The sequence below is a fragment of the Oncorhynchus kisutch genome, linkage group LG22 (genome assembly GCF_002021735.2).
Source record: "Oncorhynchus kisutch isolate 150728-3 linkage group LG22, Okis_V2, whole genome shotgun sequence".
NCBI lineage: Eukaryota > Metazoa > Chordata > Actinopteri > Salmoniformes > Salmonidae > Oncorhynchus > Oncorhynchus kisutch.
The window spans coordinates 39,401,980-39,428,866 of record NC_034195.2 but is presented as its reverse complement, the minus strand read 5'-3'; the positions used below and the strand labels follow the sequence as shown (position 1 = coordinate 39,428,866).

The window sequence follows — 26,887 nt, the reverse complement described above, 5'->3', positions numbered from 1 at the left end:
ATTGAAAACAAAATAAAGCTATTGTTTGATGTTTTTTGGCTTGTGATCGATCACACATCTAATTTCTTCATGTCAAAATTGTTTGGGATTCCATTAAGAGCAGTTGCCCGAGTCGTAATCCTACAGATGTATATTTTCTTTATAATTTCTTTCAATAGTTTTAAGGAGAAACAATCCACCTAAGACAACTTTGCACTATTGGTCTAATTATTGAAGTGCTTCTTAAACACAGGAGGCTGCTGAGGGGAGGACGGCTCATAATAATGGCTGGAACTGTAACGGCTTTCTTCTGTGGACGAAGGAGAGGACCAAAGCGCAGTGTGGTTAATGTTCAACATGTTTAATATAGACAATAAACGAGAACACTACAAAATGTGAAAACCGAAACAGCCCTATCTGGTGCATAGACACAAAGACAGAACCCAACACAAAACAGGCTACCTAAATATGGTTCCCAATCAGAGACAATGACAAACACCTGCCTCTGATTGAGAACCATATCAGGCCAAACAACAAACCCAACATAGAAACACAAAACATAGAATGCCCACTCAGCTCACGTCCTGACCAACACTAAAACAAAGAAAACACAAAAGAACTATGGTCAGAACGTGACAGGAACCAGCAAATGGAATGTCATCAAACACATAGAAACCATGTTTTTGATGTATTTGATACCATTCCACTTATTCCGCTCCAGTCATTAACATGAGCCCGTTCTCCCCAATTAAGGTGCCACAAACCTCCTGTTTAAATAAATAAGAACTAGCCCGCCACCCCCTACTGTTTCTGTTGTGCTGGCCGTGGTGCAATGTTGGATAGACTACATAAGCTTTAGTTCAATAGAGCTCCACACAGATATGCCAGAACCAACACTGTCCATTTAATATTTAAATTTCTACTTGTATTTTGTTGTTATACTCTTTCAGGCCATGATAGAAAAGCAGCAGTGTCTTGGTTAGAAGAGCCCTGAAATGGAGGATTCAAAGATGAATTCCTACTGAACACGAAGCTCGCCTTCCAGTATGCCTTTTTAGAAGGAGCTGCCAGGTTTATTCAGCATCAGAGGGAAAGTTAGAATGAAGAATCCCTGTCCAACCCTGCTCTGCTGTACCACATCTATACACTGTATCTCCACTGCTCCTTTGCCCACTCCTCTGACTCTATGCTATAGACCTTGTCTCTCCAGAGTTTCTCTGAGTCTCTGAGTAACCTCTTGTTGCCTAATAAAGGACTTCAGAGCCCCATGTCTCTCTGTTCTCTTCTGTTGAGTGGATGGCGTTGAGCTGAGCTGGGCTTGGCTCAGGAGGGAGTGAGAGGAGGAACGTGCCCTTGTGTCTGGTCGAGGCATCAGCAGCACATGCAAGCTAAGAGGCCCAAGCAACACAAACATTGGCACAGACACATGCATACACACACACACACACACACGCACACACACACACATGCACTATACATACACATGGATTTAGTATTAGTAATGTAGATATGTGGTAGTGGTGGAGTAGGGGCCTGAGGGCACACAGTGTGTTGTGAAATCTGTGAATGTATTGTAATGTTTTAAAATGGTATAAACTGCCTTAATTTTGCTGGACCCCAGGAAGAGTAGCGGCTGCTTTGGCAGCAGCTAATGGGGATCCATAATAAATACAAATACCAATAGCCCTCTGATGAATGCATGTCCTCCTCTGAGGTGGCGGCTACTGACACACAACATATTGAATTAAGAGTTAAGGTCCTGACGGGCTGTGATCAGACGACCCACGGGAGCTGAGCCAATGCTTCTTCAGCTCTCCATGGCATTACCAGGGACAGAGTATTCTGGGTCAAATATCCCCTGTTCTATCTGTGTGGGACTGCTTTCATAATTCTCATCCCACACCAGGATGACGTGAACAGCGACACTGACATTGCCATTTTTTACAAGAAAGAGGTGGTAGTACTGGGAGCAATTGGAAGTTTGCCAGTTCCATACCTTTTAATACTACTTAATTATAATTATAGACCTGCATCATTTTAAGTATGGTATTGCTAATTAAAAAAATACATATGTTAATGGTTTAACGGTTTGTGATTTGGAGGAACACTTCCATTGTTCCTGGCTGATTAAGACTAGTATAATGTGATTTTGTCTCGTGTTGTCTTCCAACCACTACCATCAAGCTCCAGGATGTCAGACTTGTTAGAGCCGTGTATACTCTGTAGAAACACAAGATACATGGATCCGTGTATCTCTGTGTATACAGGGCATTACTGGGTTTACTTTAAGACCATTCAGTTGGAACTCTGCTCCATCCGTCTCTGAGCTGCAGCCATCACGAGCACTCAACCTCACCTTGCTGACAGAGAGAGGGACCGTTACCACAGCACTGCAGTACAGAGTAAAGATTAGGCTGTTTTCACAAACCCAACCCAGTGAAAGGGCTATGTGAGTGGTTGGACAGATAATGGTATTGCTGTTGTTTGTACGGTAGCTCTCTGAAGGAAAAGATGTGGCATAGCAAAGGAAAGTCAAACGCTGAATAAAAAGGTTGCAAATCTTTCATCCCCATCTCATAAAATCAGCATGTACGATATGATTGAAATGGCCTCTCTATCAGGGGGGGGGGGGGGTTGATATCTGATCTGGTAAAATGCATTTTTCTCTTTGTTCACAGATCATGTGCATTTAGGCTTCTGACATTGTATTTCAAAGCAGAGGGTTAGATAAATGTAAGGACGCAGCTCTAGAATATTAGAGCTGTAATATGTTGTCAGCTCCATGTGTGAAACAACTGAGAGAGTCGGTGTTTGACCCTGGGTTTCCATAGGAAAGTGTTGAGTATCTTTAAGCCACTCTCCCATTTCCATGCTTGAAATGGTGCAATAATTCCAAAGGCTGGGTCTCTGCCAATTTGTCAGTGCTCCTTGCATGGAAGTGAGCCGACATTGTGCAACTGACGATTTTGTGACAAGGCTGCACATAGCCTCTGCAAGTCTGCATGAAGTAATCCACCTAATCATGATCGTGCTCTGATGTCATCTTATCCAGCCTTTGACAAATAGAAAATAAATAGCCACTGTGAAAGTTAATTGAGCGTAGATATATCAAGTGTCTCAATGAAATCACAGGTTTGAAGGTTTTATCAGACTGTGCCAGAGAAGTCCACCCCACCCTTCACCCACACCACCAACACGTTTCCCTGGACTCATGCTTTTTCGTATTATTAATGAATGGCCTCTCAGACCCCCTGAAGCACAGACAACACTGAGGAAATTAATGAACTTGTATAGCCAATGCTGTGTTATGATCAGCTTATTAAAGACATGGTCGGGGCACAGGGGAGGAGCCTGGGTTGTCTGTAGCCGCCTGCAACTGCCTCATTGGCTGCTCCCTCAGCAGTGGGGAGGGGTTGATGAGAGGCAGGGAGCAAGAGAGTAAGAGGGAGAGCAGAGAGAAGAGGGGGGGGGGACAAGGGCAGTGCTCTAGTTAAGGGGGATAGGATAGGGAATGCCTGTTAGATGCATCTTGCCGGTAATAGCACACATCAGCCACGGCACTGCGACTGACAGCACAGGCAAAGAGCGGGGGACTGAGCAGCTGAGCACAGAATTGTACAATGAGAGAGAGAGAGAGAGAGAGAGAATAACTGAATCAGATTATCATCAGCACGTTGGAGAGCGCAAAGCACAGAGGACTGAGTGAGCGCAGGAAAGGAGGAGAAGAAGAGGAGAGAGGAATACAGATACAGGATTGTGTTGTATGGGGGGGGGGCAAAAGTTTCCAGCTCCCCAGGCAGAAATCAGTCCTGAGGTCAGCAGTAGGGAGGAAGAAGTGGAGCAGCTGAGAGTTGGAGAGAAAGATTCACAGGCACACACACAGCACAGCAGTGTGGAGATCCAGGGGACACTATTGAAACTTACTGACTCAAGGACGTAGCTTTCTGTAACTCATCAGGGTAAATATGCTCCTCGCTGGACTAGGACTTCTCTGCATGGCCAACTCAGGAGCATGAGAGCAGACATTGGACACCGGGCAGACGACACATAGAGCCGGGAATATTGCCTGTGTCTTCCTTTTACTTACCCGATACAGTTTATTCGTGCCATTGTTGGGGGGATAGAACGATTCAGAGTTTCTGGGCTTGGAGAGAACCAGTACAGATCAGAGAGGGAGAGAGGAGACTGCTGGAGGGGGAGAGTTGTGTCCTCTCATCTCTGAGACATGGTAGAGTGTGTTACGGTAGAGAGCCCCTCAGCAGCAGTGTTAGCCCAAGAGCATGGAGAAGTCCAGCAGTGAGGAGTCAGCCATTCACCGCAGCCCATCCGTGGATAGCCTCGACTCCGACTTTGTCCGCGACTCCACGTCTGGCCGCCCATTCGGCGGCCGCGGCTTCACCGCCGGCGCGTTCTACGGCTCTACGGGGCCGCGCGGTACCACGGCACAGGGGCAGGCTGGGACAGCGGCCGACACCAGCGTCAACGTCGGAGGAGACAAGAGCAGCAATAACAAGTACACGGCGCCCAAAGGCAGCAAATACGTGGTCTTTTACCTGGATCTATCATTTGTGTTCCTTTTAGAGTTCAAGAAGTACAACATGGCACGGGGCTGTCTCTGCTGTTTGAAGTACATGATGTTCTTCTTCAACCTCGTCTTCTGGGTAAGCAAAGCATTATTTTACTATGTTGTTCTTCTCTTTCACATCTCTCCATCATGTGTTCTCTCTTTTTTGGGGTGCTAGTTATATATCTTTATGGATGTAGAAGCAGTGTGATGCTGACATGATTCTTGAAGTTACTCAGCAGATACAAATGTAAAAGTAGTAGTCATTAGTTTAACAGTCATATGAGCAAGACAAGATGATAAAATACCATATTACATAATAGTTGTAAACTGATATTCTGATCATTTAAAGATTTCTCTTCAGGCATATGTGAGAGAAAGATTTATGCTGGGGCTCATAATAATTTGCATGTTACTATTCCTGGTTGTCATTGAGTCGTTGAAATGGTTGCTCCACCATGTCTCCCTGTGTGTGCTCTGCTGGGGCTGCCACTCATTCAGATGGCTTTACAACATGGGTCCTCATGGGTGCTGCTGATTTACTGCAAACATTATGAGTATTTAGCGTGTTAAGTTGTCTAGGCAAAGGACAGGGGCATTGCTTACATGTATGAGATGGAAGCATGACATATCTGTGGATTGATTATGAATGATTTAGAATGACTGAGAATGTTTCCATTCATTTTGGTGAGTCACTGAAGAGAAGATAGATCTATCTCTTAATCTGATTTGTGGTTTTTATTTACTTTGTATTTCACACATTGACATGTTTTTAATGTTTTGGTTTAAAGATTGGGCCGTGCCACTAAAAATTGAAAATCACAAATGTAGCTGGATTTTCTATATGTTTTACACCTTTAACAGCACTTCCACCCATCATCCAATCTAATAAAAATATCCCAGTTTTGATTTCAGTGGACATGATTTTTGCATCTGTTGTTTTGTTTGTGAAAGTGGGCATCCCCTGGAATATTGAACTAGTGGATTACGGGGGCTTAGTTGATGGGCCAGAGTCTTTTGTGTGGAGCCAATCATGCGTGAAGCATAATAACATCACAACACAACAGGGTCTACATCTCCAATCACGTCACCACTAGCCTACTACGTGCACCCTGCAATCTGGGGCACATCTGAGGCTCAGGCTCCAGGCTGCTGCACATTATATCTGAACTATAGTGAGACCAACTGTCCACAGCACAGAGCAGATTCCAATGAAACTCAAGGGCAAAGCATCCACGCAGGTCCAGAGGGGTATGTGTGTCTGATTGGCAAGGCAGGCTCAGATCAAGCAAGGTGTGTTTACAGTTCGTGTGGAATCTGGAGGGATCAGAGGCTAGGCCGGACCGATGGATGGCGGCTGAGGTCATTGTGTCAGTGCTGCCCTCACTTTCCCGGGGCCTGTGTTGCTAAATCTGTACTTAACCCCTATTGGTGAACATAAACCCCCACGTCAATAACCTGCAGCTCTAGCTCCACACTGGGAGGAGGAGGAGGAGGGAGGGAGTGGGGAGAGTAAAGGTTACCACTGCATGTACCCTCCTGGGGTTGGTTAGAGTAAAGGTTACCACTGCATGTACCCTCCTGGGGTTGGAGAGCGTAAAGGTTACCACTGCATGTACCCTCCTGGGGTTGGGGAGAGTAAAGGTTACCACTGCATGTACCCTCCTGGGGTTGGGTATAGTAAATGTTACCACCGCATGTACCCTCCTGGGGTTGGGGAGAGTAAAGGTTACCACTGCATGTACCCTCCTGGGGTTGGGTAGAGTAAAGGTTACCACTGCATGTACCCTCCTGGGGTTGGGGAGAGTAAAGGTTACTGCATGTACCCTCCTGGGGTTGGGTAGAGTAAAGGTTACCACCGCATGTACCCTCCTGGGGTTGGGTAGAGTAAAGGTTACCACTGCATGTACCCTCCTGGGGTTGGGTAGAGTAAAGGTTACCACTGCATCTACCCTCCTGGGGTTGGGGAGAGTAAAGGTTACCACTGCATGTACCCTCCTGGGGTTGGGTAGAGTAAAGGTTACCACCGCATGTACCCTCCTGGGGTTGGGTAGAGTAAAGGTTACCACTGCATGTACCCTCCTGGGGTTGGGTAGAGTAAAGGTTACCACTGCATCTACCCTCCTGGGGTTGGGGAGAGTAAAGGTTACCACTGCATGTACCCTCCTGGGGTTGGAGAGAGTAAAGGTTACCACTGCATGTACCCTCCTGGGGTTGGAGAGAGTAAAGGTTACCACTGCATGTACCCTCCTGGGGTTGGGTATAGTAAAGGTTACCACTGCATCTACCCTCCTGGGGTTGGGGAGAGTAAAGGTTACCACTGCATGTACCCTCCTGGGGTTGGAGAGAGTAAAGGTTACCACTGCATGTACCCTCCTGGGGTTGGAGAGAGTAAAGGTTACCACTGCATGAACCCTCCTGGGGTTGGAGAGAGTAAAGGTTACCACTGCATGTACCCTCCTGGGGTTGGAGAGAGTAAAGGTTACCACTGCATGTACCCTCCTGGGGTTGGGTAGAGTAAAGGTTACCACTGCATGTACCCTCCTGGGGTTGGGTAGAGTAACGGTTACCACTGCATGTACCCTCCTGGGGTTGGGTATAGTAAAGGTCACCACCACATGTACCCTCCTGGGGTTGGGTAGAGTAAAGGTTACCACTGCATCTACCCTCCTGGGGTTGGGTAGAGTAAAGGTTACCACTGCATGTACCCTCCTGGGGTTGGAGAGAGTAAAGGTTACCACTGCATGTACCCTCCTGGGGTTGGAGAGAGTAAAGGTTACCACTGCATGTACCCTCCTGGGGTTGGAGAGAGTAAAGGTTACCACTACATGTACCCTCCTGGGGTTGGAGAGAGTAAAGGTTACCACTGCATGTACCCTCCTCGGGTTGGAGAGAGTAAAGGTTACCACTGCATGTACCCTCCTGGGGTTGGGTAGAGTAAAGGTTACCACTGCATGTACCCTCCTGGGGTTGGGGAGAGTAAAGGTTACCACTGAATGTACCCTCCTGGGGTTGGGGAGAGTAAAGGTTACCACTGCATGTACCCTCCTGGGGTTAGGGGGAGAGTAAAGGTTACTAAACCGTTGATCTACGTGCGTGGGTGCATGTGGATGGAGTGGGATCTTTAGAGTGGCGGACACCTTTTGGTAACATGAAATCCTCGCAAGCTAGCTAGCAAGTATTTGTATACTTCCCGGTGTAACTTAAAACATTATCCCAGTTTGATATGCTGCTTGTGTATTCATTCCCATATCAGTTCAAATACAAAAATAAAACATGTTTTGGTCACAGAGAAAAAAGCACATTGCTAGCTAGTTGGCTATAGCAGTTGTAGTGGTTAGAGCGTTGGACCAGTAACCGAAAGGTTGCTGGATCGAGTCACTGAGCTGACAAGGTCAAAAATCTGTTGTTCTGCCCCTGAGCAAGGCAGTTAGCCCACTGTTCCCCAGACACTGAAGACCTGGATGTTGATTATGGCAGCCCTCCGCACCTCTCTGATTCAGAGGGGTGGGGTTAAATGCGGAAGACACATTTCAGTTGAATGCATTCAGTTGTACAACTGACTAGGTATCCCCCTTTCCCTAATCACAAGTTATTGCTTCTCAACATAATACCCTTTTGGGTGGTGTCTTGTTGTTTGGTTTACTGTTTGAACAGTCACTGAGATTATATTTGGTTAGCAATGCAAAATAGGCTACTTTGATAATTAGCCTATATAGACTATAGATCAGATCAAGGAGCCAAGGGATACCACTGACCCTACCCCCACAGCTGCGGAAGGAAGGACACGGCGTGTCGCAATTTTCAGGTAGTAAATAAGTATGCTGAATGCTGGAGCATATTGCAAGTAGCCACCCCTTTTGTGACAAAAACAACATTAGAACTAGTGATGGGAAGTTTGGCTTTTTTTACGGACTCTAATCTTCTCGAGTCATTCTGTCAAAAGAACAAATCTTTCTGCTCATTTGGTTCATTTGAGTCAGTAATGCCCAGAGAATGCAGGACCCCCTACCAGTGACGATGAACTGAAAACTGGAAATGGTCATGATTCTGCAAGCCTGTTGTTCTCACATCCCGTTCACCATAGGGGGCTTATTTGAGCTGTCATTTATGACTGAGACTTGTAAAAGTGTGCTTTAAACTAGCTGTTCCCAAACTTTTTTACTCAGGCCTCCCTTCCAGCATTGGAGAACATCCCGTGCGAGCGCATGCCTTGTGCTTCAAGTTACCACTGTAAGCCCTGTGGAGGGAATGGAGAATGAGAAAGTATAGCGAAGCTGGTGTGTGGCTCAGGGGAGGCCACCTCCGCACCACCACTCCGATCTGGAGTGTCGGAGCAGAGGCCCTGGGCAGGTAGAGTAACCTTGCGAGTGCCACAGGGAGAGCAGCTCTATCCCAGGTGTGTCAGGATACAGGGCTGCTTTTTACTCTGTCCCCATTTCCCATGCCCTTCTGTCTAGAGGCAGGGGTGGGACTGATTGAAGCCTGTGGTGGGACCCAGTTCAGGGACAGACAGAGGAGCATGGGAACTGGGGGAAAGGATACTCTACCTGCTCAGGGCCTCAGCTCTGACACCTCAGATTGGAGCAGAGTTGGCCTCCCCTGAGCCACACACCAGCTTCGCTATACTCCCTCATCCTCCATTCCCTCCACAGGGCTTACAGTGGTAACTTGAAGCACAAGGTAAACAACGGCAGGCACTCCACACATTACATTTACATTTCAGTAATTTAGCAGACACTCTTATCCAGTGCAACTTACAGTTAGTACATTCATCTGAAGATAGCTAGATGGGACAACCACATATCTCAGTCATAGTAAATACATTATCCTCAGGAAAGTAGCTATCACCAAAGTCAGTGCTAGTAGGAGGCATGTCCAATGCACTTATCTCTTCCGCAGTTGTTGACCATCTGGCTTCTCTTACTTATGTGGATTAGTGTTAGTCTGAGCTGCGGGGGGGGGGGGTTCTGGGGCAGATCAGAGTATCTGGTGGGTTAGTGTTAGTCTGAGCTGCGGGAGGGGGGGGGGGTTCTGGGGCAGATCAGAGTATCTGGTGGGTTAGTGTTAGTCTGGGGTAGGTCAGAGTATCTGGTGGGTTAGTGTTAGTCTGGGGCAGATCAGAGTATCTGGTGGGTTAGTGTTAGTCTGGGGCAGATCAGAGTATCTGGTGGGTTAGTGTTAGTCTGGGGTAGGTCAGAGTATCTGGTGGGTTAGTGTTAGTCTGGGGTAGGTCAGAGTATCTGGTGGGTTAGTGTTAGTCTGGGGTAGGTCAGAGTATCTGGTGGGTTAGTGTTAGTCTGGGGTAGGTCAGAGTATCTGGTGGGTTAGTGTTAGTCTGGGGCAGATCAGAGTATCTGGTGGGTTAGTGTTAGTCTGGGGCAGATCAGAGTATCTGGTGGGTTAGTAGTCGGGATTGAAAGTCTCCTTCGGGTGACGCACAGCACCAGCAATAAAGCCAATGTTTATGCCAATCACATTGAATCACAGTGGCTTTGCTCAAAAGACAGTGATGATTGGACTACATGTTGGTTTGACACACAGCAAATTTCTGTTGGCTGGGATTTCCTCCAGCATGTGTGTTAGCTAGCAGACTGGCGCTGGTGTATTTGCAGCCCCCTGCTCTGTGTTCTCTCTCTCTCTTTGCTGTCTGACAGAAACTCCGGTCTGCTCTGCCCTCCTTCACTCCCTCCACTATTAATCGGTTCCTTCTCCCTAAAACCTCCCTGTTTCCTTTCTTTCTCTAACACTTCCTTTGTTAGGGAAGGCAGTGAGCCTGGAGCCCACATCCCACCACTCTGTCATTATTATAATATATCAAAAGCAAAGCCTCATTTTGATATTTATATTTAGAGAACAAATGTCCGCTCAGCATCCTTATAAAGTGCCAAAGCAGTGGTGATATCGAAGCTAATCTTTTGTGAGGGGAGTAGAGAAACCAACTGTGCATTCATCAATTCCTATGCTTGCCATTTGGATGACATGTTGGAAGACACACTATGAGTCGGACAACAAGATTGGGTTTGCTGTGATTTAGCTGATTGGAGTTTCTGTATTTAAGTTGACGTTTTTGTTTTAAATGTTGCTATAGCCACCACCCAAATCAAATAGTTTCAAACCTATTGACAGTTTCAAGGTGTGTGTGTGTGTGTGTGTGTGTGTGTGTGTGTGTGTGTGTGTGTGTGTGTGTGTGTGTGTGTGTGTGTGTGTGTGTGTGTGTGTGTGTGTGTGTGTGTGTGTGTGTGTGTGTGTGTGTGTGTGTGTGTGTGTGCGTGCGTGCGTGTGCACGCGCTTTCCTAGTTGAATGGTAACTCAATAAAGCATTGCCTTGGTAAACATTTCACTCATGCTGTCCCATTCCTCCATAACACAGGTTTCGATACAAGGTCTCGAAGCAATTTGCCTGCTATTTTCGGCCCTCACAGAGAGCTAAAAAGTTCACTAATCCACAGCCCCTTGGCCCCAATGGACTTCAAATTGTAACAACCATAATGACGTCCTCTCTCACCAGAAGTCTATCACAAGTTACCTTAATCCCTCACTGCTAGGGGATGTATAGGTTGTGCTGAAATAGAGGTGCACTGAATTGTTTGAAATCCTGAAACCAGCTTTCAATAATTCATAATGCCTTCTTACATGGAATTCCAATACCGCCATGCAAACTGATTAATGAGGCTTGTGCTGTTTACGAATGGCCTAAGTAACACATTACTAATCGACCTGGCCCGGGTATCCTGGAAGGATATTGACCTCATTCCGTCAGTAGAGGATGCCTGGTAATTCTTCAAAAGTGCTTTCCTCATCATCTTAAATAAGCATGCCCCATTCAAAAAATGTAGAACAGGAACAGATATAGTCCTTGGTTCACTCCAGACCTGACTGCCCTTGACCAGCACAAAAACATCCTGTGGCGTTCTGCATTAGCATCGAATAGCCCCGGTGATATGCAACCAATATACACAGGCAGTTAGGAAAGCTAAGCCTAGCTTTTTCGAACAGACATTTGCATCCTGTAGCACAAACTCCAAAGGGTTCTGGGACACTGTAAAGTTCATGGAGAATAAGAGCACCTCCTCCCAGCTGCCCACTGCACTGAGGCTAGGAAACACAGTCACCACTGATAAATCTACAATAATTGATCATTTCAGTAAGCATTTTTCTATGGCTGGCCATGCTTTCCATCTGGCTACCCCTACCCCGGTCAACAGCTCCTCACCTCCCACAGCAACTTGCCCAAGCCTCCCCCATATCTCTTTCACCCAAATCCAGATAACTGATGTTCTGAAAGAGCTGCAAAATCTGGACCCCTACAAATCAGCTGGGATAGACAATCTGGACCCTCTCTTTTTTAAATTATCCGCCAAAATTGTTGCAACCCCTATTACTAGCCTGTTCAATCTCTCTTTCATATCGTCTGAGATCCCCAAAGATAGGAAAGCTGCCGCAGTTATCCTGTGCAATCTGGTTTCTGAGCTGGTCATGGGTGCACCTCAGCCACGCTCAAGGTCCTAAACGACATCATAACCGCCATCGATAAAAGACAGTACTGTGCAGCCGTCTTCATAGACCTGGCCAAGAATTTAGACTCTGTCAATCACCACATTCTTATCGGCAGACTCAACAGCCGTGGTTTCTCAAATGACTGCCTTGCCTGGTTCACCAACTACTTCTCAGACGTAGTTCAGTGTGTCAAATCGGAGGGCCTGTTGTCCGGACCTCTGGCAGTCTCTATGGGGGTGCTACAGGGTTCAATTCTCCGATTGACTTTTTTCTCTGTATACATCAATGATGTCGCTCTAGCTGCTTGTGATTCTCTGAACCACCTCTACGCAGACAACACCATTCTGTATACTTCTGGCCCTTCTTTGGACACTGTGTTAACTAACCTCCAGACGAGCTTCAATGCCATACAAATCTCCTTCCATGGCCTCCAACTGCTCTTAAATGCAAGTAAAACTAAGTGCATGCTCTTAAACCGGTCACTGCCCACACCTGCCAGCCCATCCAGCATCACTACTCTGGACAGTTCTGACTTAGAATATGTGGCAACTACAAATACCTATGTGTCTGGTTAGACTGTAAACTCTCCTTCCAGACTCACATTAAGCATCTCCAATCCAAAATTAAATCTAGAATCAGCTTCCTATTTCGCAACAAAGCATCCTTCCTTCAGTCATGTTGCCAAACATGCCCCCATAAAACTGACCATCCTACCAATCCTTGACTTCGGCGATGTCATTTACAAAATAGCCTCCAACACTCAAATTGGATGCAGTCTATCACAGTGCCACCCGTTTGTCACCAAAGCCCCATATACTACCCACCACTGCGACCTGTATGCTCTCGTTGTCACGACTTCTGCCGAAGTCAGCCCCTCTCCTTGTTCGGGCAGCGTTCAGCTGTCGACGTCACCGGCTTTCTAGCCATCGCCGCTCCATTCTTCAATTATCTATTGGTTTTGTCTTGTTCCATTCACACCTGGTTTGCATTCCCCAATCACACTACATGTATTTATTCATCTGTTCCACCTCATGTCTTTGTGTGTAATTATTTTGTGTGTTACGTGTTGTACGCACTAGGCTAAGCGTATGTTATTTTCCCTGTTCACAATTCTCTGCGCTCCCACACCTAACTTCACCACAAGTACGCACACGCCTGATACTCGTTGTCTGGCCCTCGCTTCATATTCTTCACAAAACCCACTGGCTCCAGGTCATCTATAAGTCTTTGCTAGGTAAAGCCCCACCTTATCTCAGCTCACTGGTCACCATAGCAGCACCCACCCGTAGCACGCGCTCGAGCAGGTATATTTCACTGGTCACCCCCAAAGCCAATTCCTCCTTTTGGCAGCCTCTCCTTCCAGTTCTCTGCTGCCAATGACTGGAACGAACTGCAAAAATCACTGAAGCTGGAGACTCATATCTCCCTCACTAACTTTAAGCACCAGCTGTCAGAGCAGCTCACAGATCAATGCACCTGTACATAGCCCATCTGTAAATAGCCCATCCACTACCTCATCCCCATACTGTTATTTATTTTGCTCTTTTGCACCCGTGTCTATTCTTGCACTCATCTTCTGCACATCTATCACTCCAGTGTTTAATTGCTATATTGTAATTATTTCTCCACTATGGCCTATTGCCTATTTATTACCTCCCTTATCCTACCTCATTTGCACATACTGTATGTAGACCTTTTCTTTTTCTATTGTATTATTGACTGCACGTTTGTTTATTCCATGTGTAACTCTGTGTTGCTGTTTGTGTGGCACTGCTTTGCTTTATCTTGGCCAGGTCGCAGTTGTAAATGAGAACTGGTTCTCAACTAGCCTACCTGGTTAAATAAAGGTGTTCTCAACTAGCCTACCTGGTTAAATAAAGGTGTTCTCAACTAGCCTACCTGGTTAAATAAAGGTGTTCTCAACTAGCCTACCTGGTTAAATAAAGGTGTTCTCAACTAGCCTACCTGGTTAAATAAAGGTGTTCTCAACTAGCCTACCTGGTTAAATAAAGGTGTTCTCAACTAGCCTACCTGGTTAAATAAAGGTGTTCTCAACTAGCCTACCTGGTTAAATAAAGGTGTTCTCAACTAGCCTACCTGGTTAAATAAAGGTGTTCTCAACTAGCCTACCTGGTTAAATAAAGGTGTTCTCAACTAGCCTACCTGGTTAAATAAAGGTGTTCTCAACTAGCCTACCTGGTTAAATAAAGGTGTTCTCAACTAGCCTACCTGGTTAAATAAAGGTGTTCTCAACTAGCCTACCTGGTTAAATAAAGGTGTTCTCAACTAGCCTACCTGGTTAAATAAAGGTGTTCTCAACTAGCCTACCTGGTTAAATAAAGGTGTTCTCAACTAGCCTACCTGGTTAAATAAAGGTGTTCTCAACTAGCCTACCTGGTTAAATAAAGGTGTTCTCAACTAGCCTACCTGGTTAAATAAAGGTGTTCTCAACTAGCCTACCTGGTTAAATAAAGGTGTTCTCAACTAGCCTACCTGGTTAAATAAAGGTGTTCTCAACTAGCCTACCTGGTTAAATAAAGGTGTTCTCAACTAGCCTACCTGGTTAAATAAAGGTGTTCTCAACTAGCCTACCTGGTTAAATAAAGGTGTTCTCAACTAGCCTACCTGGTTAAATAAAGGTGTTCTCAACTAGCCTACCTGGTTAAATAAAGGTGTTCTCAGCTAGTCTACCTGGTTAAATAAAGGTGTTCTCAACTAGCCTACCTGGTTAAATAAAGGTGTTCTCAACTAGCCTACCTGGTTAAATAAAGGTGTTCTCAACTAGCCTACCTGGTTAAATAAAGGTGTTCTCAACTAGCCTACCTGGTTAAATAAAGGTGTTCTCAACTAGCCTACCTGGTTAAATAAAGGTGTTCTCAGCTAGTCTACCTGGTTAAATAAAGGTGTTCTCAACTAGCCTACCTGGTTAAATAAAGGTGTTCTCAACTAGCCTACCTGGTTAAATAAAGGTGAAAATATATATTTTTTATTAAAGTATTGAGAAGCTAAATCGATCAATACTTTAGGTTAATAAAGACAATTCATATCCATCCGTAACAGTACAAAAGCACATCATCTTGCCATGTCCATTTTTACAAATATGGACATGACATATCTGATCCTCCTGCATTGGACCTTGCATTTAAGTTCTTTACATTTACATAGAAGAAACGTGACGTAGTTGATATGCATTTCATTATTATACGTTTTGTATTTAGCACCCCCACAGGAGAAGGCAAAGCCTTGGCTCAATATTCCTACACTAACCTGCTCTTTGAATATCTCCATTCTATACCCTCTCTCCCTGCCTGTGTCAAATAGTGTCTGAGGAGATCAGTCTAATTTACCCATCTCCCCCACCCCGCTCCTTCGATCATCACACTGCTGCGTAGTATACCTCTGCAGAGCTCATTAGCTCGTGTAGCAGATCAAATGGGATATGGGCACGTATGTTTCACTCCAGGGGTGCCTAGAGGCTGGGGATTGGGGAGGTTTGGGTGCGGTAGATAGGGGGGTTGGTGGGGGGGTTGGTGGGGGGTGTAGTTTGTCAAAGAGTTAAGTATTTCATTTTTTTGTGGTAAACATTTTTAATCTAAACAGGCATTATCATAGGGTAGTGTTTCCCAACTCCAGTCCTCAAGTTCCCCCAACAGTACTCATTTTTATTGTAGCCCTGGACAAGCACACATGATTCAGCTTGTCAATTTATCATCAAGCCCTAAATGAGTTGAATGAGGTATGTTTGTCCCGTGCTACAACTAAACTGTGTGCTGTTGAGGTTACCCGAGGACTGGAGAAGCACTGTCCTAGGGCAGGAAGAAATGTTATTTGGTTTAATCAGGTTTGATGGAATAGAGGAAATAGGAGCTTGGATGGGATGGTGGGGTGCTATTGTATTGACTAGTTTGTGCCAGGTGAACAGCTAGAGATGGAGACCAGATGAAATAACAACTGCTGTGAGAGAGGTAGCTAAGCTATCTCCGTAAAACCTTGGGCACCTGCCATTGTGTGACAGTTGCTTGGCATCCCTCTGACTTCTCCTGTTCTCGGAGGAAGTCCTCTTCCTTTTTAAATATAGCCAAGGAAAGATATAGAGAGATGACCATCATTAGTTCTTCATAGATAACCAGGACCTCATTAATAAACATGTCATGTCAAACCATGTGCCTCTGGGATTATTTTCGAAGCAATAGTATCACTTGGTCACAGAAGTGGATTCAGTACTGAGAATGCGCAGTTCGAAATATATTTTGATCTGTAGGAGACGTCTGTGGTGCTGGCAATATGGCCTTTTTACTTTTGAGAACTATGCACACACATAGTTAAGGATTTACACAACAGATTGACTACAAAGGGAACATTGCATTGATTCCCAATTGGATCTTAATTTCAATGATTTCTGTGTGCATTGCACAATAGTGGATGGTTGTAAATGCTTTCTTCGAGAAATGAAATGCATCTGAAAGTGATTGTCATTGCGTTGATACAGCATTAGTGTTAGAGGCTGTGGTATATTTGGTATAAAAGGCTTAGGCATACATTATATTTTATCATATTCCCCCTGGGGAATTTATTCTTCTCAATAAAATACTTTGAGGCCTCTACTTCAAATAGGCCATCTATTTTGTGGTATTTTATGGTTGCGTAAGGCAAACTTTTGTTGTATTCTACCCACAAAACTGAGATGTGATGTTCTGGTGCTGTTTATCTACTGTATGTAAAAGCAACATTTAAAAGAAGTGTATTTACCTTGTCAAGGGTTATAGCAGATTATTTGTCTACTGTATGAATAATTTCTCAGTCAGTTTGTTGAGTTAACTTTATTGATGTAGTATCAAGGTAACTTTTCTTTTCAGACAGTCAGGTACTTCTTTCGTTCAGAGCTACTGCACTGTTTTTACATTGTTACAAAAATCCCCAACCTTTAATACCCAGAATAATGGGACTCCCAGTATGTTTTATTGTGCTACAATATTTACTAAGGAGCTTCATGCAAATAGGTGTTGAGTATAAAGTGTGCCCATGCTTGTCCTTGTACTATAAACTGTAAAAATGTTCCTTGTAAATGTACAGCATCATATTGGCACCAAAGTTGCCAGCTTACTACGGTCATTTAGCTGCTAAAAACATTATTCCACCTAACAGCCACTTCACAAAGATATTTACTAAAATAGTCTGAGCTTCATGTGTCTCACCTGACAGCATGAGGTTGGCACCAGAAACTGATTATTTGAATCTACAGTAGGCATAAACTACTGTATGTTAGAGTAATTTCACAGGAGGCATACAACCTACAGCATTAATGGTGTAAAAGACATTTACGCTATTTTACTGTGCATTCTACAGTATTTTACGGTTGAAATGACAGAAAAGTCTTAGTGTAGGAGGTGCTTGGAAACTCTCATGCCTCCACTAACTCCGCTAATCTGCAGTGAATTAATGTAGAATGTTAGACTAGCTCGTTTGCCTCGCCTTACTCAGCATTTTCCTCTGTCACCCAAAGGCAAATTAAGGAAATATCTATGCCCCTAGCCGCGCCAGCTCAGCCTCAACTCTGAGGGAGAAAGTTGGGACAATTTCTTTCCACTTGGTCTGCTGAGCGATAACTTGGTTTTGATTGGATTACCTCTCTGCTATTAAGTTAATAATTTTGGGCGGTTGGCTTCCTGTGTTTGATGTAGCCATAGAATTAGGAATTAGAATACTAGAATGGACATGAAACTTCTTATGATGGTCCAAAGGTCAGCCATGTTGGTCAGGGAGTTGGTCAACCATGGTTTGCCAAAGCTGTGATAAGATATTGTGTAAAACAATGAATGTCACAAATGTATCTGCACTGTATGTGTGTTAGCAACCCAACCAGTTTCAGGGGAATGATTCCAGTAATATTTCAAATTAACTGCCAGTATGCCAACATTTTATTCAAACAATGCAGTCAAACTCACAGCCTTCCAAGAAAACAAAATCTGATACATTTATGGTCTGTTTACATACACTGAGTATACCAAACATTAGGAACACCGTCCTTATATTGAGTTGCACCCTCTGCCCCCCCAGACTCATCACGGTGTTGAAAGCTTTCCACAGGGTTTGGCCCATGTTGACTCCAATCCTTCCCACAGTTGTGTCAAGTTGCCTGGATGTCTTTTGGGTGGAGGACCATTCTTTATACACACGGGAAACTGTTGAGTGTGAAAAACCTAGCAGCGTTGCAGTTCTTGACACAAATCGGTGCGGCTGGCACCTACTACCGTACCCCGGTTAAAGGCACATCAATCTTTTGTCTTACCCATTCACCCTCTGAATGGCACTCATACACAATCCATGCGCTCCAGCAGGTATATTTCACTGGTCATCCCCAAAGCCAACACCTCGTTTGGCCGCCTTTCCATCCAGTTCTCTGCTGCCAATGACTGGAACGAATTGCAAAAATCGCTGAAGCTGGAGACTTATATTTCCCTCGCTAACTTTAAACATCAGCTATCTGAGCAGCTAATCGATCACTGCAGCTGTACATAGCCCATCTGTAAATAGCCCACCCAATCTACCTACCTCATCCCCATATTGTTTTTATTTACTTTTCTGCTCTTTTGCACAACAGTATTTTTACTTGAACATCATCATCTGCTCATCTATCACTCCAGTGTTAATTTGATAAACTGTAATTACTTCGCTACTATGGCCTATTTATTGCCTTACCTCCTCACGCCATTTGCACACACTGTACATAGACTTTCTTTTTTTTCTATTGTGTTATTGACTGTACGCTTGTTTATTCCATGTGTAACTCTGTGTTGTTGTTTGTGTCGCACTGCTTTGCGTTATCTTGGCCAGGTCGCAGTTGTAAATGAGAACTTGTTCTCAACTAGCTTACCTGGTTAAATAAAGGTGAAATAAAAATAAAAAATGTCTCAATTGTTTCAAGGCTTAAAATTCCTTTAATCTGTCTCCTCCCCGTTGTCTACACTGATTGAATTGGATTTAACAGGTGACATCAATAAGGGATCATAGCTTTCACCTGGATTTTTCTATACTCAGTGTATATTTTAGAGGCTATTTATACAGAACATTTGTATAAAACCCGTATAAACTGTAATTATAATTATATGACAATATTTTAGGTCGACTATAATTCCATTAAACAATTTCTGATACATCACATGCCTTACTTTTATTGTCCTGCGTAAGTAAAGGCAGGAAAAGCATCACCTATGCCTATCGTTAATTCCAATTAGACTGGTTTTGGATTTCTCTCTGATCAAGATGGCTGCCATTTTCACCCCATTATGGAACCTTGAGGGTTTATGACATAACTCCTCTAGTAATTTAAAATAATATTTATAGTTGTAGCTGCCATAGGGGATTTTGAGCCTCACTTTAATGGTCAACATGTGAGACTGTTGTCGGGTCGATCATGGGAATCCCTAATGTTTTCCAATTGAATTTATCAGGAAATTATATTAGCTGCCTGGTCCGTCTTACTGACTGGCCAGGTCCTCCAGAGGTTAGACATTCTGGGCTGAGGATCCATCATTGACTGTATCTAAGGGGTATTTCCCCAAGGTCACTATCCTGCAATTGATTCTATTGGACTTGATTGCTTTCGCACCATAGCTCTCCATCCCTCATATCCAGATACCATCCTCCTCCTCCTCAACCTTCTCCTCATCCTCCTGCTTATCTCTTTTCCTCTATCCAAACCGAAGTCAGATAACCTAGACACTTCACAACCTCTTCACTTTGGCATCTCAGTCACCAATAGTGATGCATGCAAAATATGAGCGGCAAATTGCCTTTGAATACATGCATTTCTAGCGGTTATCATCTTGCATTTGGCCTTGGGGATCCAGTGTGGTGCACAGTCTGAATCAGAATGGGCCCACAGCGACAGGGTGAACAACTTGATCCCCTGTCAGGCTCCTATAGGACACCAGGGACTAATCTGCATCAGGCATATTTATGCTTTAAACATTATAACACTTATTGATTTATTAGTCTTTACAGCCCCGTCATCCTGCCAGGTAATAACTCACCTATGACTGGGTTGCACAGCATTATGGATGGTGTAAACGAAAACACAAACGCCCCGGCCCAATGATTGGACATTAATCACTGCCATGTTTTTATCATTATTAGTTCAGTGAGCTGACTTTATTTGGCACATACTGACCCTGTGTTATATGCAGTACTGCGTGTTCTCAGTGGAAGAGGATGCATCTTTTTCTATAACGAGATAAACCTCCCTGAAGATAGACAGGGAAACCAGCAAAAAGGCAACATCAACTCTATCTATTGCAAACTGACTCTGTCAAGTTTACAGGGATTTTAACATGGTTCCTAAATGCAAATTGCCAATCTTCGCTCTTTTCATGAACTGAGCTTCTCCATGTCCCTGTGACCTTCATCATGTCTTATCAAACACTTCACTCTCATATTCCTCCTCATTTATTTCACAACCCAGTTGGATTATGTTGGCAAATGCGAACATAGTCCGACATAAAAGAGCATTTGCTTTGTAGAACTCTGCATTTTCACAGGGGACTGAGTTTTATGTGTTTTGCCGTCTCTGATCTGAAGAGGTCTAATTGCCCACAGCATATAAAGTGTATATTGAAGCAGGAAGTGCATTTAACCAGCCTCCTTCTACTAGAAGCGTATATATCTATAACACTGAAGAGTACCCCATTTAGAAAGCATTTTAGAACGGATTTTATAGTTTTATGGCGTATAAGTGGGCCATGCAGCACACATAGAGCTCTATGGCAAATTGAATGAATGGAGTCATTATTTCTGGACAGATGTCTCCACTACACTTATTAGGCTGATTAGGCAAACCAGGCATGAGTAATGGATGATTTCTGGTTCTGTGACAAAATACAAAAGAGCAGATGAAGGTGGATATAGATAGAGGGGAGGAGAACTGTGATTTGTACACTCTAATATGAGCTCATCACCACCATCCCTCTGCTTGATGTCATTCAAGCATTGAAGCTGTGTGATTTGAAATACAGCCATTTTGACATAAATGTAGTGCTACTCAATCTTACTGGGCAGGATGACGAGAGCCATCATGATGTTTTAGGTAGTGCTAATGGGTAGGGAAAGGTCAGTGTGTAGCCCCATTAACGATTCTCTGTCAACACATTTCAGTGTGAAATGGTGCTCAGAGCTAGTTTGTCATAATTCTCTCCGCTAGGTCTGTCAAAATCAAATCAAATGTTTGCAGGTGTAGAGAAATGCTTGTATTCCTAGCTCCAATTGAACAATACAAACAATAGACACAAATCTAAAAAGTAAAGTAATGGAATTAAGAAATATAGAAATATTAGGTCCTGGTTGGTAGTGGGTTTGCTGTAGCTGGCATGGCCACATGGCCCATCTTGAGCTCAGCTCCTGGGGAGATGGTGAACAGACGGTGCTGGACAGGGTTCCTCCATCCTCCCTCTGAATACACAGACCCATCGCAGACCCAAAATGGCTTCCTCGTCTTGGATCTGTGGATGCATGGGCTCTATTCATAGGGCTGGGTTACGGTGGGTAGTAGGGGCCCTAATCCTACCCCAGGGCCCTGACAGCCCAGTCAGGTGAAGACCGTGATGTGTAGTGACAAGTCCTATGACGTGACTCACCCAGCCCTATCTCAGTGGTCCTGTTGGCGATTGCTAAGGCATACACATCATGTCATGTTTGTTTGTCACTCTCCCTCAGGCAGAGAGGTTGCTTATCATTCCAACTCAGTTTTATGGGGAAATAACTGAAAGACTGGTTATAACTGCTCAAAAGCACAACCGCTTAATTTTTTTTATATTAGACAGTGTTGTGTTTCTCATTCTCTCTGGTGAATACTTATTTATTAACTAACAATTTGCCACACACTATAAATTACATGTTCATCAAGGGACTGCACATGTTGATTAACAGAGCAGAAAAAAAATCCAGAAAATGTTTGTGAGTCATTTACACTGATGAAATGTTCACTCACCTTTGAGGTGTAATGATGTTTATCGCTCTGTGCAAAAGGAGGGAACATTTAAGAATGAGATGAACAGATAAAAACAGATAAACCATAAAGAGGGGGTTCGATTTTAAGTGGCTGTTTGAAAGCTGAATTAAGCTGACACAATCAGTGTGTGTTTAGTGCTTGATCCCTCTTACATTTATCCTTTCTCTAGTCTCTGATTAGCTGTGCTAAGCACAATGATTTCATGGTCACATTATGCATTATGCATCTCTATATGGAAGGCTGCAATTGTATTAAGCTGTACTATGCTAGATTAAAAATGACCTCTGCTTTACCACGATTGGTGGATAAATGCATTCATTTGTTTGTTCATTTATCCATCCATCCATTCAGTAATTTATTCATTCATTCATGGCCCATAATCACTTGAATGTAACATGTGGCTAATGTATACTTTACATCTATTCCAAACATGATGACAGTGTTAGATGTGTGAACACCCAGTGTACAGTCAGTTCCCACACAAATCAATTGACATTGTTTATGGGCGGTGTGACGTTGGTGTGCGGATTTTACACTGTGTTGGCCCACCAGATGAGGTCATCCTGTTCTCAGCTGGACTTCAACCTGGTCTGGGGGTGGGCTGATTAATTGTGTGCCAATGGCATTCTCCAGAAATAGGACTATCCAGAGACAGCTGGATGCAGGAGGACATAACCGTCATTGCATTGGCCCTCACATGTGAAGGATGATATCAATTGCCAGACCCAGTCACTCATGTCTGTGTTCATATGATATGAAAGCACACCTCATCTCACGATTAGAAGAACATAGTTCTCTAGGAAATCTCACTCACAACCAGGGTTTGGAACCGGTTTAGGGAATAGAACTGAAAACCGTGAAAGAACAATGTTTATAGAGGAACAGAACCAGAACCGAGAACGAAAGTGATCTATACTGTTCCGGAACATAACCGCTATTTTAAAAGCATGGGAACTGGTTAATAACATTATTTTATGATTTCTGCATTTTTTTCCAGTCCCACAAAAAATGCAACAAAGCACCTATGCAAAGCCCTCACCTTATCACACAGATATTCCAGTGTCCGCCTACCTCCCAGGTTAAAATCTTTGCCAGTGTGTTTGTAGGCTACCTGCCTCTCCCACGTTTCACATTGGATTGATTAACTACATGTCAAATTCAGGGTGTAGCCATGGGCTCTCCCTTTGCCCCCAACTATGCAAACCTGTATGTGGGACAATTTGAGGAAGCACTCGTTTACAAAAGAGACACACCCCCTACTTTCTAAAAGCCTCCTATGGAAGAGATACTTTGATTATGTACATTTGAAGTCAGAAGTTTTACATACACCTTAAAAAATGTAAATTCCCTGTCTTAGGTCAGTTAGGATCACCACTTTATTTTAAGAATGTGAAATGTCAGAATAATAGTAGAGAGAATTATTTATTTCAGCTGTAATTTCTTTCATCACATTCCCAGTGGGTCAGAAGTGTACATGCACTCAATTTGTATTTGGTAGCATTGCCTTTAAATTGTTTGTCTTGAGTCAAACGTTTCGGGAAGCCTTCCACAAGCTTCCCACAATAAGTTGGGTGAATTCCGGCCCATTCCTCCTGATAGAGCTGGTGTAACTGAGTCAGGCTTGTAAGCCTCCTCGCTCGCACACGCTTTTTCGGTTCTGCCCACAAATTTTCTATAGGATTGTGGTCAGGGCTTTGTGATGGCCACTCCAATGCCTTGACTTTGTTGTCCTTAAGCCGTTTTGCCACAACTTTGGAAGTATGCTTGGGATCATTGTCCATTTGGAAGACCCATTTGTGACCAAGCTGATGTCTTGAGATGGTGCTAAAATATATACACGTAATTTTCCATCCTCATGATGCCATTATTTTCTGGCTTTTTTATGGCGGTTTTTGGAGCAGTGGCTTCTTCCTTGCTGAGCAGCCTTTCAGGTTATGTCGATTATAGGACTCGTTTTGCTGTGGATACAAATACTTTTGTACCTGTTTCCTCCAGCATATTCACAAGGTCCTTTGCTGTTGTTCTGCGATTGATTTGCACCAAAGTACGTTCATCTCTAGGAGACAGAATGCGTCTCCTTCCTGAGCGGTATTACGGCTGCGTAGACCGATGGTGTTTATACTTGTGTACTATTGTTTGTACAGATGAATGTGGTACCTTCAGGCGTTTGTAAATTGAACCAAACTTGTGGAGGTCTACACATTTTTTTTGAGGTCTTGGCTGATTTCTTTTAATTTTCCCGTGATGTCAAGCAAAGAGGCACTGAGTTTTAAGGTAGGCCTTGAAATACATCCACAGGTACACTTCCAATTGACTCAAATTATGTCAATTAGCCTATCAGAAGCTTCTAAACCCATGACATAATTTTCTGGAATTTTCCAAGCTGTTTAAAGGCACAGTCAACTTAGTGTATGTAATCTTCTGACCCACTGGAATTGTGATACAGTGAATTATAAGTTAAATCATCTGTCTGTAAACAATTGTTGGAAAAATGACTGTGTCATGCACAAAGCAGATGTCCTAACCAACTTGCCAAAACTATAGTTTGTTAACAATAAATTTGTGGAGTGGTTGAAAAACGAATTGTTAATGACTCCAACCTAAGTGTATGTAAACTTTCGACTTCAACTGTATTTGTGCTCTGGGAAGGAAGTTAGCAGGAACTAAATTAATTCCAAACTCTGCTAAATGAGGGCTCTGAATATCTCAAATTCACCATGCAGACTGATGAGAATCAATAAACTTCCTGGACTTATGGATCATTAAAGAGAAGGATTCATTTCACACAGACGTATACACAAAGCCCACAGAACACAATACCCTGCTATGTGCGGAGAGTATGTATCCCCTTCCCCTCAAGAATGGTCTACCATATAGCCAGTTATGCAGGGTTAAACAAATCTGTGGCCTCCAGTCAGATTTTGACAGCAAAGCTAAGAAAATTACAGATAAATTCAAAATGAGAGGCTACAAGGACAAAACTCTGGATGCTGCCATGATGAAAATATCTAAAACCAAGAGATGAATTGCTAAAAAGGAAACCAAATAAGAAAAACAACGCAACAGTATTTTGCACTAAGTACACCAAATGTTTGGAGAAAATGAAAGCAATCCTGAAAAAGCATATTCTGCAATCAGACAAAAAAATTGCACACCTCTCCAACGAACCCCCACTGGTGGTTTATAAGCGTAATCTCAGCTCTTTACCTGTATAAAAGACACCTGGGAGCCAGAAATCTTTCTTATTGAGAGGGGGTCAAATACTTATTTCCCTCCTTAAAATGTAAATCAGTTTATAAAATTTTTGACATGGGTTTTCTGGATTATTTTTGTTGTTATTCTGTCTCTCACTGTTCAAATAAAACTACCATTAAAATTATGAACTGCTAATTTCTTTGTCAGTGGGCAAACGTACAAAATCAGCAGGGGATCAAATACTTTTTTCCCTCATTGTAGCTTATCTGACCTGCCCCACTCACACTTTTGACACCCATTCCAAATGGGAACTACAAATGTGGCTCATGCGCACAGTGCACTAGCACTACAAAAACCTCCTTCTTCAGACACCCAGACACCCAGGTCGAAAAATCCCTGTTCGGGGTATCATCTCATGCAAGACAAAGGGAGTAGTCTATCTCATCACCTGTCCATGTGGGAAAGCCTATGTAGGACAAATGAAAAGACAATTAAAACAATGCATAGCTGAACACGCAGCTCAATCAGGGGTAAGAACACTGACCATCTTGTAGTAGCTCACCTTGTTGAAGCTAACCATCCTCCCTCAAATATACAGGCATTGAGCATGTAGCTCTACCAAGGAGAGGAAAAATGTACATCCTACTACTACAGAGGGAGGCCTACTGGATATCCTATCTAAAAACATTGACCCCTAATGGTCTGAATATTGACTTTGATCTCAGGCCCTTCTTATGAGCAATTCTTATAAATTAAGTCTTATAAATGAATATATTCCTTCTACAGTTTATAAGTTTACAACTTTGATGCTTTTAATGCGTTATGGTTGAACCAAAAGATTACATGTAACAAAAATGTAATGAAATTGGAAACAATTAAACATATACACTACAGTTCAAAAGTTTGTGGTCACTTAGAAATGTCCTTGTTTTTGAAAGAAAAACACATTTTTGGTCCATTAAAATAACCTTAAATTGATCAGAAATACAGTGAAGACATTGTTAATATTGTAAATGACTATTGTAGCTGGAAAGGAATGGAATATCTACTTAATGGATTATCTACATAGGCGTACAGAGGCATATTATCAGCAACCATCACTCCTGTGTTCCATTGGCACATTGTGTTAGCTAATCCAAGTTTATCATTTTAAAAGGCTAATTGATCATTAGAGAACCCTTTTGCAATTATGTTAGCAGAGCTGAAAACTGTTGTTCTGATTAAAGAATCATTAAAACTGACTAGACTAGTTGAGTATATGGAGCATCAGCATTTGTGGGTTTCAATTACAGGCTCAAAATGGCCAGAAACAAAGACCTTTCTTCTGAAACTCATCAGTCTATTCTTTCTTTGTTTTTTGTTTTGTTTGAATTTTACCCCTTTTTCTCCCCATATTCGTGGTATCCAATTGTTTTTAGTAGCTACTATCTCGTCTCATCGCTACAACTCCCATACGGGCTCAGGAGAGACGATGGTTGAAAGTCATGCATCCTCCGATACACAATCCAACCAAGCCGCACTGCTTCTTAACACAGAGCGCATCCAACCCGGAAGCCAGCTGCACCAATGTGTCGGAGGAAACACCGTGCACCTGGCAACCTTGGTTAGCGCGCACTGCGCCCGGCCTGCCATAGGAGTCGCTGGTG

The 26,887-nt window shown here is 43.5% G+C and overlaps 1 protein-coding gene across 3 annotated transcripts in view; it reads left to right on the top strand.

Moving 5' to 3' along the window:
* Positions 1-26,887, top strand: part of LOC109867608 (tetraspanin-9) — a 290,148-nt gene that overhangs the window by 153,507 nt on the left and 109,754 nt on the right. For 2 of the 3 annotated variants that reach the window (XM_031801318.1, XM_031801319.1), the window contains exon 4: positions 4,561-4,640. In XM_031801318.1, the coding sequence (XP_031657178.1) occupies positions 4,578-4,640 (63 nt within the window). In that variant the 5' untranslated portion in view covers positions 4,561-4,577. Of the gene's footprint in view, positions 1-3,436; positions 4,641-26,887 lie in introns of those variants that run through there. The other variant, XM_020456855.2, reaches the window with a different exon arrangement.